The following is a 13196-nucleotide window of genomic DNA, read 5'->3' on the forward strand; positions in this document are numbered from 1 at the left end:
CTAGTTCGCGGGGACAAAAGGTGTAGCTTTCAGCACGAGATCAGTTTTCCGGCGTGCCGTGATCCCATAAGCTTCAACCATGTCTAGCTCGCTGGGATCTGCTCCACCGGGCAGCTCCCAGTCGAAGTGATAAAGCAGGCTCGCAAGCGCCATCTCAATGTTGGCCAACCCAAACGTCAAGCCCGGGCACATCCTTCGGCCGCCGCCGCCGGGGAGGAACCTGAAGTCTGCGCCGCTGAAATCCACCGTGCCATCGCCCTCGCCCTCGCCGTCGAACCTCTCAGGTTTAAACTCGCTCGCGTCAGGCCACCACCTCTCGTCTCTGCCGATCGCCCACGCATTGACGAACACCGTGGTGCCCGCGGGCACGTCGTGGCCCATGATCGTGATCGGCTCAGCACAGGACCTTGGGAGGATGAGCGGCAATGGAGGGTGCAGCCTGAGCGTCTCCCTGATCACTGCCTGGAGGTAGGGTAGACGCCCCTGGATGTCCGCCTCGGCTACCCTTGTCTTGCCCTGAAGGACTCGCCGGACCTCTGACTGCGCTCGCCGCATCACGCCCGGGTTCTTGGCGAGCTCCGACATGGTCCATATGGTCGTCGTCGCTGTAGTCTCTGAGCCAGCGGCGAAGACATCCTGATGGAAAAATTGAAACCATTTTCTCATCAGGTACCAGAGGAATAGAGGAAGCCATGGCAATGGGGAGGTGACTTACGAACAACACCGCGCAGACAACTTCTGTGGTGAGCACGGTCTCCAGCCCACCATCGCGCTGAAGCCGTAGCAGGACGTCGAGGATGTCGTCGTCCTCAGAGCCCTCGCCGTCGTTGTTGGCCGCCTTGCTTGCATGGTCCTGGATGATGGCTTGCACGATGCGGTGCACCTTGTCGTGCACCTCCCTCGCGGCTCGCAGGGCCCCGGCGCCGAGCGCCCTGGCGAGGCGCGAGCCCGGGAACAGGTCGACGAGGTTGAACCCGGCGAGGAGCCTGAGCGCCTCGTCCAGCTCGGCGATGTACTCGTCCCTCATCGGGCACCTGTCGCCGACGGCGCACCTCATCAGGACGTCGTTCATGAGGACCTTGACCCGCTCGCTGACGTTCACGACCGGCGGCGACGTCGCCGCGACGGACCGGACCAGGCTCGCCGCCTCCTCCTCCCGGATGGGGCGGAAGGACAGCACGCGCCTGGGGCTCAGCAGCTCCGTGGCGCAGAGCCGGCGGACCTCCTTCCAGTGCGGGCAGCCGGAGGGCGCGAAGGCGATGTTCTGGCCACCGTAGGAGAGGATGTCGGCGGTCACGTACAGGGGCCGGTTGGAGACGACGGCGTCGTGCGTCCTCAGCACCTGCCTCGCCGCCTCCGGGGAGGAGACCACCACGGTGGGGACGTGCCCGAGGCGGAGGAGCACGACGTCACCGTACCTCTGCGCCAGCGCCCGCATCGCGTGGTGCGGCAGCGCGCCCAGCAAGCAGTGCAGGTTCCCGATGACCGGCAGCGGCCGTGGGCCCGGAGGCAGGTTCAAGGCGCCGGCGGCGCCGTGGCGGGAGGCGATGGACTTCGTCTTCAGCTTGAGGAGCACCGCGACGCCGGCGAGGAGGCAGAGCAGGGTGCACCACACAGCAGGTGTTGTTTCTGCCATCACGACTTCACAAGTAGTGTTTGTTCTTAAGGCTAGATCATATATATAATGGAAAATGGATATTGGTTTTGGTTCCTCCAACCAATATGAACTGGGCACCAGAAATGTCAAAGATGTGGTATTTTAATTTACTATTCATATCACAAATGGATCCTTTCAGGAAAGAAGATCACAAGTGGATCAGGCAAGAAAAAAAAATTCAGCCTAGTAGACGATAAGAAGATTGCCTCTTAAATCGAAGATGAACGGTAGGAAAGAAAAAATATATATATATTTAGAAGCGTTTTGAGTACAAGCAATGCTAATTGGTTCAAATTCTATCGTGATCCCGCGTCTGACTTTCTTAATCGATATTGTTTATGTCTGGATAAAGTGATAAACTGACCTTCTTAATGAAATACATGTGAAGTCGTGTCCTCAAAAAATATGATAAACTGACATGACATTCTCTCCTTCAAATGAAATTATACGTGTGCTCGTGTGGAACTCGAGGTAACACTAGTTAATTCCACATGCTTGACATTTTAGGTACAGCCGTGCACATCTTGAGCAGTGGCGTGGCATTATTAAGTTACTGTATATATCATAACGATAATGTCCCTTTCATTGAGGCCACATGGCTCACTGCTACGGTGTGAAAGGATAGCTTCATAGCAATTATTTGGTGCAGTCAACGCACAAAGGAAGATAAGTGAATAAACAGTAAATTTCCAAGGTCAAAGCCCAGATCATCATCTCTCGCGCGTGCGGCGGTAGCAATGACCGTATCGTATATTTTCTCAAATACTTAAGAGCTGACATGTGCAAATAGCTAGGCAACTATTAGGGTGTATTTGGTACGACTTCGCTCTGGCTCTGACTCCAACTGCAGTTTCGGCAGAGAAGTTGAAGAAGCCATAACCAACAATCCAACATCTAAAGAAAAGGAATTGATTTTTGGATTATAGAAAAGGAGCCGGTTTGTGGTGGATCCTGCTTCCAGTTCCGGTGGAGAAACAGGCGATCGGGCAGCTGAGTGAGAAGCTGTACCAATCAAACACTTAGTTATATCGGAATAGAGTGACATCTGTGAGGTTGGTGTTGTCTTCAACATCTTTCTATTTGCTCATAGTTTGATACATCTTCTTGGTCGATATGCATGTCTCGTATAGTAAAAAAACAATAATTTGAATAAATAACGAGCATTACTATGAGCAATAAAACAATAGGAGCGTATAAATAAATAAGTTCCAAATAACTATAGATATATCGTAAGCCACAAATTGAAGGGCCGTGCTATCCGGTTTTGACAATTCAAGGTCCTCGGTGGTTTCATAGTTTACGACTAAGAATAAACTCCCGCACAAGTTGGAGGTTCAAAGAATAAATTTTACTCTAAAATCAATATCTCACAAATTGTTTAGCTCCTTGACCCTCTACTCACTATTTTCTTTTTATCTCTCGCTATGGAAAAATGTGCTGGTCAAACATTCTCAACTCTGACTAGACTTATAGGAAATATCAATAATATCTGTATCTCCAAATAAATTTGTTATGAAAATAGATTCAACGCTCTATCTAAATGATACTAAGGCCCCGTTTGGCAAGGTTTCACTTCACTAGCGAAGCCATTTTTTTTTGCTTCAACTCCACGAACAGTTCCACCGGTGGAACTGAAGCGGTTTTGGTAAACCGTTTGGCAAAATGGCTTCCCTGTGAGAGCATGTTTTTAGGGGCCTGGAGGAGGAGCCGAGAGAAGCCACTTTTTTTTTTGGTCCATCCCACCCCAAATCACTGTGAGAGCATGTTTTTAGGGGCTTCACAAGTGAAGCTATTTTACTTTACCTCGTTTGGTAGAAAACGGCTCCAAACGGCTCCTGAAGCCGGTGGAGAAGCCCTGTCAAACAGGGCCTAATTATGTGACATAAATATTACTATTTTCTTGTATATTTAGTTAAAGTTGGGTATGTTTACCTTCTTGGGATGTGAGAACGACAGATAAAAAGGACCGGAGGTGGTACATTCCATTGTCAATTTGTAGTTGCATTTTTCTCTCTAAAGCATTGCCAAATTCATGGCAATGCTGCTCATTTCCATCGGAGCCATTATGAATGAACAATGCATGCTATATGCATGAGAAAATTGTACACAAGTATGATGACAAATCAATTCACACATATATATTCACAACTAATGGGATGCACCGGATGCTAATAAACCCCACTCAATCACGAGCGCGAAGATTCTGATGATCCATGAGTGGAGGAACACATGGAACAGCTTCCAACAAGAGATCAGACTTCCGGATTCCATACGATTCAGCCATGTCCATCTCACACGGATTTAATTTGCTCCGCCAGGCAGCTTCCAGTCGAAGTGATACAGGAGGCTCGCGAACACGATCTCAATGTTGGCCAGACCAAACGCCATGCCCGGGCACATCCTACGGCCGGCGCCGCCGGGGAGGAACCTGAAGTCGTCCGTGCCGCCAAGATCCACCGTGGCGCCGTCCTCGAACCTCTCAGGCTTGAACTCGTCGGCGTCAGGCCACAGCCTTTCGTCCCTGCTGATTGCCCACACGTTGACGAACACCGTGGTGCTCTGAGGCACGTGGAAGCCCAGAACCTCAGTGGACTCAGAGCACAGCCGTGGGCAGTGACGAAGCCAGAAAAAAATTTAGGAGAGACTAAATAAAAAAATAAAGGCTTTTTTTATCTTCTCTTAACCTTAGCCCCTCCTACCTAATACATATATGCATAAAATTTTAAGAGATGACTTAGAGGGGCTCCACATGCACAGGATCGGTAGGGGGGGCTGAAGCCCCCCCCCTAGCCCCACCGCTAGCTCCGTCGCTGGCCGTGGGAGGATCAGCGGCACTGGAGGGTGCAGCCTGAGCGTCTCCTTGATCACCGTCTGCAGGTAGGGGAGGCGCCCCTCGATGTCTGCCTCTGCCACCCGTCCTCTTCCCTCGAGGACTTGCCGGACTTCTGACTGAGCTCGATGCATCGCGCGCGGATTCCTGACGAGCTCGGACATCGCCCAGATCGTCGTCGTCGCCGTAGTCTCTGAGCCGGCGGCGAAGAGATCCTGATGGCAATGGCATGAATGAGTACGCACGCGGCAAAAAAGAAGTTTTATTGGAGGACGTGCATGTCATGTGAGTGAGACTTACGAACAAGGCGCCGCTGAGAACTTCTGCTGTGAGGATGGTCCCCAGCCTGCCACCGCCACCGCCACCGCCGTCGCCATCGCCGTCCTTCTGAAGCCGTAGTAGAACGGCAAGAATATCCTCCCTACGTTCACGTCCAGCGCCGCCGCCGTCGCCGCCTCCATTGTTTGCATGGTGCTAGATGATGGCTTGCATTATGTGATGGATCCTGTGGTGCACCTGCGTGACAGTGCGCAGGGAGCCGGCGCCAAGCGCCCGGACGAGGCGCGACCCCGGGAAGAGGTCGATGAGGTTGAACCCTGCCATGAGCTCCAGCCCCTTGTCAAGCTCCTGGATGTACTGCTCTCTCATCGGGCACGTGTCGCCGATGACGCACCTCATGAGGATGTCGTTCATCAGGACCTTGACCCTCTCGGTGACGTTCACCACTGCCGCCGGCGACGCCGCCGCCGCGACGGACACGGACCGGACAAGGCTCGCCGCCTCCTCCTCCCAGACGAGGCGGAAGGACAGCACACGCTTGGGGCCCAGCAGCTCCGTGGCACAGAGCCGGCGGATCTCCTTCCAGTGCCGGCTGCCGTACGGCGCGAAGCTGATGTTCCGGCCGCCGTAGGTGAAGATGTCCATGCTCACGTAGAGCGGCCGGTTAGCGAACACGGCGTCGTGGGTCTTGAGGACCTCCTTCGTCGCCTCCGGGGAGGAGACCACCACCGTGGGGACGTGCCCGAGGCGGAGTTGCATGACGGGGCCGTATCTCTGCGCCATCGCCCGCATGGCGTGGTGCGGCAGCGCGCCGAGAAGGTAGTGAAGGTTCCCGATGACCGGCAGCGGCCATGGGCCTAGAGGCAGGTTCAAGCCGCCGGCGCCGTGGCGGGAGAACAAGGACGACCTCAGCAGCTTCTTGTGTTATGCTATTCGGATCGTCTAGCCAGGGATCTAGCCCGAGTGCATGATAGATCAAAGACCTAGAACTAGTTCTAGTACTACCAGAGAAAAAATAGAGACGGGTAGTTTAGGTTTTACGACCTGACACCGTAGAAAGAGTAGATCCAGAGGCCTCCATCGGGTTCGCTGGTGCAGTCTGCGCACAGGAAGCGATGGTTGGGGAAGAGTCGGTGAAGTCCGGCGATGCAGTGGGGTGTAGTGAGGCCTATGGTGATGACGGTGGCGTCTTCCCGTCGCTGGCTGTGCACCCTTACTAGATCGGACTTAGGGTTTGTTGGTGGGGTGGATTGACTCACGACGAACCTCGTACGTTGAGCCGCCGGCCCCTACCACTTTATATAGCGCAGTACGACGGGGGCCCACCAACCATGTAGGGTTGGGCGCCCTCGATCAGGGCGCGTGACCAAAGCCCAATAGGCCATTGGGCTTATTGGCTGGGAGATCAATCCAACATTCTCCCCCTTGATCTCACACTATTACTTTTACCTTTAAACTTTAAACTTCAATTCTTTTATCGTTACTCATTTCTTCACAGATGATGCATAGAGCATGTTTCATCGTCACGGTCAATCGCCGATATATTTAACAACTACAATGCACGTCTCTGATATGAAATAGACACTTTAACTTTTAGGCCCTTTATAGTCCAGAAATTATAGGCTTTCCCTTAAACCCATGCCGGCTACATGTTCTCTGAACACGTTGGGTGGTAAGCCTTTTGTAAGCGGATCCACAAGTATCTTTTCGGTACTTATATGCTCAAGACTTATCATTTGATCCCGGACTCTATCCTTCACAACATAATACTTTATGTCAATGTGTTTGGCAGCACCACTTGACCTATTGTTGTGAGCATACTGTACTGCTGGATTATTATCGCAATATAACTTTAGTGGTCTATTGATGTCGTCAACCACCTTCAAACTGGGTATGAACTTCTTTAGCTAGTTCACCTGCCCCGTTGCCTCATAACATGCTACAAACTCGGCATACATTGTGGACTATGTAGTGACGGTTTGCTTTGAGCTTTTCCATAAAATAGCTCCTCCTGCAAGAGTGAATACATATCCATACGTGGATTTTCTATTATCTTCCGCATAATCAGAATCTGGATATCCCACTATATGAAGTGAATAAGATCTTCTATACGTCATCATGAGGCCTTTCGTTCCTTGCAAATAACGCAAGACTTTCTTTATCAATTTCCAGTGTTCTATTCCAGAATTGCTCTGGAATCTGCTAAGTAACCCGATAACAAATGCCAAGTCAGGGCGCGTGCACACTTGAGCATATTACAAGCTTCCGACAACTGAAGCATATGGAACCACTTTCATTTGATCGATCTCATATTGGTTCCTAGGGCATTGAAAATCCCCATATCTGTCACCCTTGACTATAGGAGCAGGTGAGGGACTATATTTATGCATACTGAATTTCTTTAAGACTTTTTCTATATATGCTTTTTGTGACAGTCCTAATTCCCCTTTTCTTCTATCTCGGTGAATCTCGATCTCTAGAACGAATAAAGCTTCACCAAGATCTTTCATATCAAATTTTGAGGACAAAAACTTCTTTGTCTTCAGTAGTAGACTGACATCACTACTAGCAAGTAAGATATCATCCACATACAGGACAAGGAAGATAAACTTCCCATTCTTAAACTTTGCGTAGACACAATTGTTCTCAACATTATCTTTAAACCCAAAATTTTTTATTATCTGATCAAACTTCAAGTACCACTGTCTTGAAGCTTGTTTTAATCCATAAATGGATTTCTTTAGGCGGCATCCCAATCGTTCTTTTCCTTCCATGACAAAACCTTTCGGTTGTGCCATGTAAACATTTTCCTCTAAGTCTCCGTTGAGAAATGCCGTCTTTACATCCATCTGATGTAATTCTAAATCGTAATGTGCCACTAATGCCATTATGATTCTGAAGGAATCCTTACATAAGACTAGAGAAAATGTCTCATTGTAATCAATCCCTTCTCTTTGTGTAAAGCCTTTTGCCACAAGTCGGGCTTTATATCTCTCTATACTTCCTTGAGAGTCAAGTTTTGTTTTGTAGACCCATTTACAGCCTACTGTTTTGGCTCCTTTAGGAATTATCTCCAAATCCCAAACTTTATTTGCATTCATTGATTTCATTTCATCTTCCATGGCCTCAAGCTACTTTGATGAATGATCACTTTTTATGGCTTTTTCAAATGAGGTGGGATCATCCTCCATTTAAAATTCCTCAGTGTTATACACTTCATAATCAGCAGGAATAGCTGATTTTCTAACTCTTTGAGACCTTCTAGGGGGCCTCCTCATTTGGCACATTTTCTGTTTGACGCTGTTGTTGCTCCCCCTCATGTGTGGCAATAGGTTCTATAGGATCCTGAGGAACAGGTTCCTCATCATCATTCATTGTTGCCACAGGTGGGATAACAATAGGTGCTGGCACCACAGTGTCTTATACTGTCGGTGCAGCAACAGCAGGTAGTGAAAAAAATGGCTCATGAATTATCGGAGTGCGTGCATACATCCGCTTCTCTTCAAGGTCAATTTCTCGAGCTATCGTGCTCCCCCTCATCATTTCATCCTCTAGGAAGACAGCGTGTCTCGTTTCCATAAACTTTGTATGTCTATCTAGACAGTAGAAATGAAAACCTTTTAACTTTTCTAGGTAGCCAATAAAATGGCAACTCACTGCTTTGGGATCTAGCTTCCCATTGTTTGGGTTAAAAACTTTAGCCTCAGCAGGGCTCCTCCATACACGCAAGTGGTTAAGTGAGGGTACTCTTCCTGTCCACAACTCATACAGTGTTTTGGGCATCGACTTACTTGGTACTCTATTAAGAATATGAATGGTAGTTTTTAACACCTCCATCCACAGACTCATCGGTAAAGTGGAGTAACTTATCATACTGCGCATTATATCCATTAGGGTACGATTGCGCCTTTCAGCTACTCCATTCTGCTGAGGTTCGCCCGGTGTGGAATACTGGGCTACTATGCCATTCTCCTGTAAGAACCTTGCAAAAGGTCCAGGAACTTAGCCATATGGGGTATGCCGACTGTAGTACTCCCCACCACGATCAGATCTGACTATCTTTATCTTTAAATTGTGTTGGTTTTCAACTTCTGCCTTAAATATCTTAAATTTATTCAATGCTTCTGTTCTTTCTTTGATTAGATAAATGTAGCCATAACGGGAGTAATCATCTGTGAATGTTATGAATGAATCAAAACCATCCACACTCTTTACAGGAAAAGGACCACAGATATCTGTGTGAATAATCTGTAGAATTCCTGCGCTTCGTTTGGCATCTTTCTTAATTTTCTTTACATACTTTCCTTTTATGCAATCTCTACATTGTTCTAAATCTGAGAGCTCTAATGGAGGAAGAATATCATTCTTAACTAGTCTTTCTATTCTCCCCCTTGAAATATAGCCTAAACGACAGTGTCATAATTTCGACAACGTATCGTGAGCTCTCTTTCGTTTTCTGTTTGCATTGTTCGATGAGGATACATTCTCATTCACATCACATACGGAATTCATATTTTCACGAAGTGATAATAAATAAAGCTCGTCTTGTCGGAAGGCAAGACCAATACATCTATTATTAAACAATATCTGACATTTGCCATTTCCAAAATGGCAATCATAACCATCATGGTCCAACTTTGATACACTAATCAAGTTTCTTTGCAAAGAAGGTACATAAAGAACATCTCTAAGAAAAAGTATGAAGCCATCAGCAAGCTCTAGCGGAAGATCACCAACAGCCTCAACATCTGCTTGTACTTCATTTACGACTTTAATGAAACTTTTGCTTCTTTGCAAAGTTCTCATCGAACGGAATCCCTGTAATGAATTAGCAACATGAATAGTTGCACCTGAATTAATCTACCAAGTAGATTTTGAAAACTTAACATACAAGGATTCATTTACGAACGTAATAATGTTCTCACCTTTATTTTTTATAATCATCTTTAGGAAATCAGGACAATTCTTCTTATAATGTCCCGTCTTCTTACAGTAGAGACACTGGTCTTTATCCACTGAGAATTGCTTGCTCTGAGACTGTTGTATGGGACCCTTTCCAGATGACTTAGAGGAAGAGCTGTTATTATAGTTCCTTTTCTTATCTTTTAGGTAGTTGACAGTACCACCCTGTGAAACTTTTATTCTTTCATCCTCCTGCACACACATGGCTATGAGCTTTTCTAAATCTCATTTCTCGGGCTGTATATTGTAATTAACAACAAATGTGTCAAATTCTTTTTGGCAAAGAAGCAAAAATCAAATGAATAAGAAACTCATCCTTGAGTGCCAAATCTATTGGTTTGAGCTTAGATGCCAAATTGCTCATTCTTAGTATGTGCTCTCTAATGCCACTGCCGTCACCAGAGTACCTTTCTGTGACCAGCTGCTTGATCAGCTGGGTTGCATATGTCTTTGAAGAGCCAGTGAACTGACTCTTTATTCTTTCTAGGTCTCTGTGACCGTGTCACAGTCTAAAATTGAGCCCACTATTGTAGGCTCAATTGTATTCTTTATCATAGCCAAACATTTCTTATTGGCTGCGACCCACTTTCTATGTTCAAGGTCAAAAGACATCTTTACGGGAGCAAAGTCCCGCTCTCTATTCTGCCATGCAGCATCAGTCTCATCTGTCTCCTTCGCCGGTGCCACAGGTTCTTTGGGACACGGTGTGGTGACTACCCAGTCCACCTCAGCCAATATGAAGGCCAAGTTGATCTTTTTCTTCCATTCAATGTAGTTATCCCCTTTTAGTGTGGGGATCTCTTTGATACAACTCATCAAGTTGTATTCGCCTGAAAACATAATTCAAATAGTATGAGAACACAAATAATAACAACAACAATTGCATGCCTTAGTTCAATGTTGGTCAAAATTAAAACATACAATTGTTCTCTACATTAATTCTATATCACCGTTGGGCAGAAAATAGAATTGATGCAAGACAAAATATCATAATATTGACATTAATCAACGTTGGTCAGAATAATAACAATATTATAATCAATTAAAATATATCTATTTTTCAAAATTAAATTCTCCCGTTGGTTCGAATTTAATAATGAAAATTACATCTTTACATACGCAGCGGGAAACGTAAATATTCTCAATATTATTTTTTCCAGAAACTTTATAGAACTTTACTTTTCTCTGAACAAAATTGTTGTTGGATCAAAATTGTGCAGAGTTGGACATTGTAATTCATCAAATATGTATCAAAAGTTTATGGAAAAAATAAAACGAATTCAATTTCACTGTGTTCGGCCATTTCGGCCCATAGCAGCGCAAACGGCCCAAAAACCGGCAAAACCGGCTCGGCCCATCACTGCACGCGCGCGCAGGCCGCAACCTGGGCCTAGGCCTACAAAGCTCGCGCATCTGCGCGCCCGTCTGGGCCGCGAGTTGGCCGATTTGATCTCGGCCGTTGATCCATCATCGGACGGTCGCGCGCGCGTTTCGCTCGGAATAAAACCCGACGCCACGCGTCTCCGAGCCAAAACCCTAAGTCAGTCTTCCCGGCCCTCTCTCTCTCTTCGCCTCACTCCTCTCTCTTCACCCTCAGTACCGCAGCACCGAGCGATGAGCTTCGACGGCGAGAGCGAGTAGCGAGCCCTGGCGCCGTCGCCGGCCCCCTCGCCGGCGTGCGCGCTCCCCAGCAGGTGAGCGTGCTGTCGTCGAGCGGCCTAGCCACGACGCCTCTGTGGCCTGTTCCGGCGAGCAGTTCACCCCCGATCGACCCTTTCTTTTCCCCGCACGCCGGCGTGACTGCAGTGCCGCGCAACGGCGAGGTAGGCCACCCTCTTCCCCTTCTTCCCCTTTCGTTTTGATTCATTTGTTCGGATTTCATCCGATTTCCTGATTAGGGTTAGGGTTAGGGTTAGGGATGGCACTATTATCTTTTCCCGAATTGATTTCTTCACGGGTTTGAGGTCTGGTTTCCAGTTGAAACCATGTTATCATCTCTGTCCCAAAACCCGATCTAAGGTTTGGATGTATCTTTTCTTCACTTTTCCCGAACCCTCATCTTTTCTCAGATCCGAAGGGATCGAGGTTAAGGTTCAACCGAACCCTTTGTCGGCCGAAGCCTCTTTCTACTTTCTAAATCCACACTGTATCTAATCATCTTTTCCCTTTTCTAAACGGTTCACCCGTTCTAGATCAAAACCCTAGAAAACAAGCTCTGGTACCATTGTTATGATATTCGGATCGTCTAGGTAGGGATCTAGCTGGGGTGCATGATAGATCAAAGACCTAGAACTAGTTCTAGTACTACCAGAGAAAAAACAGAGAGGGGTAGTTTAGGTCTTACGACCTGACACCGCGGAAGGAGTAGATCCAGAGGCCTCCATCGGGTTCGTTGGTGCAGTCTGCGCACGGGCAGCGATGGTTGGGGAAGAGTCAGTGAAGTCCAGCGACGCAGTGGGGTGCAGTGAGGCCGACGGTGATGACGGTGGCGTCTTTCCGTCGTTGGCTGCGCACCCTTACTAGATCGGACTTAGGGTTTGTTGGTGGGGCGGATTGACTCACGGTGAACCTCGTACGTTGAGCCGCCGGCCCCCACCACTTTATATAGCGCAGTGCGACGGGGGCCCACCAACCATGTAGGGTTGGGCGCCCCCGATCAGGACGCGTGACCAAGGCCCAATAGGCCGTTGGGCTTATTGGCTGGGAGATCAATCCAACACAGTGACGACGACGAGGATGGAGATGGGTGTAGTACACGGCGGGTGTGAATGCGATTTCTGCCATGGGAGCGTCTAGAAAATTGTATATTTAGGACTCCAAATAACGCTTCATAAAAATAACCCTCCAAACGTTGGTTTCTTGATTTTCATGACATTTGGTGTATTTCTTCTCTTTTTTAATCTAAATATATGTATTTTGTCGAGCACGGCCACCTCTGCGTAGAACTCCGACGCCTTCTTGGACCGGTAGATCTTCTTGATAGCCACGCGCTGCCCCGATGGGAGGTGGCCGAGGTACACCTTCCCAGCGCCGCTAGAGCCGAGCAACAGCTTCTTGTCGTATCCGTTCGTCGCTTGCATCAGCTCCTGACTTGGTGAAGATGTAGAGACCTTCGCGCGGTAGCGGTGGCAGCGATGCCACCGAGTCATCGCCGTCGTCGCTCGAGTCGTTGCCGCTCTCGCTGTCTCCTCCTGTAGCCATCCTACATCGGCGACGGATTCTTGTGACTGCCACGGCAGCGAAGCCGAGACAGACTGACCGCCGCGACACCTGCCGCAGCCGAGCCAGCGGCGATGGGAAGAGTGCTTTTGCTCGACGAGGAAGAAGAACTGGAAGCAGGCGGAGGGGACTAGTTAGCGGAGGCAGCAGCAAGCGGCGGCGGCGGCGAAGGGACGAGTTCGTCGGTGCCGAGGCTGTTGACGTTCTCAAGGACCTGGAGCATGCAGAGCGCGTACTCGTTGTACCGCT

The 13196-nt window shown here is 48.4% G+C and overlaps 1 protein-coding gene and 1 pseudogene across 1 annotated transcript; both read right to left on the minus strand.

Annotated features, from left to right (window-relative positions):
- Positions 1-1636, minus strand: LOC136455613 (desmethyl-deoxy-podophyllotoxin synthase-like). The gene is made up of 2 exons (XM_066455561.1): positions 716-1636; positions 1-636 (listed from the first exon to the last, which is right to left on the minus strand). The coding sequence occupies exons 1-2, from the start codon at positions 1634-1636 to the stop codon at positions 1-3; spliced, it is 1557 nt and encodes a 518-aa protein (XP_066311658.1).
- A 2203-nt stretch (positions 1637-3839) lies between these two features.
- Positions 3840-12877, minus strand: LOC136455614 (premnaspirodiene oxygenase-like; annotated as a pseudogene).
- Between the last annotated feature and the right edge of the window lie 319 nt (positions 12878-13196).

The sequence above is a fragment of the Miscanthus floridulus genome, chromosome 5, assembly GCF_019320115.1.
Source record: "Miscanthus floridulus cultivar M001 chromosome 5, ASM1932011v1, whole genome shotgun sequence".
Classification (NCBI taxonomy): domain Eukaryota; kingdom Viridiplantae; phylum Streptophyta; class Magnoliopsida; order Poales; family Poaceae; genus Miscanthus; species Miscanthus floridulus.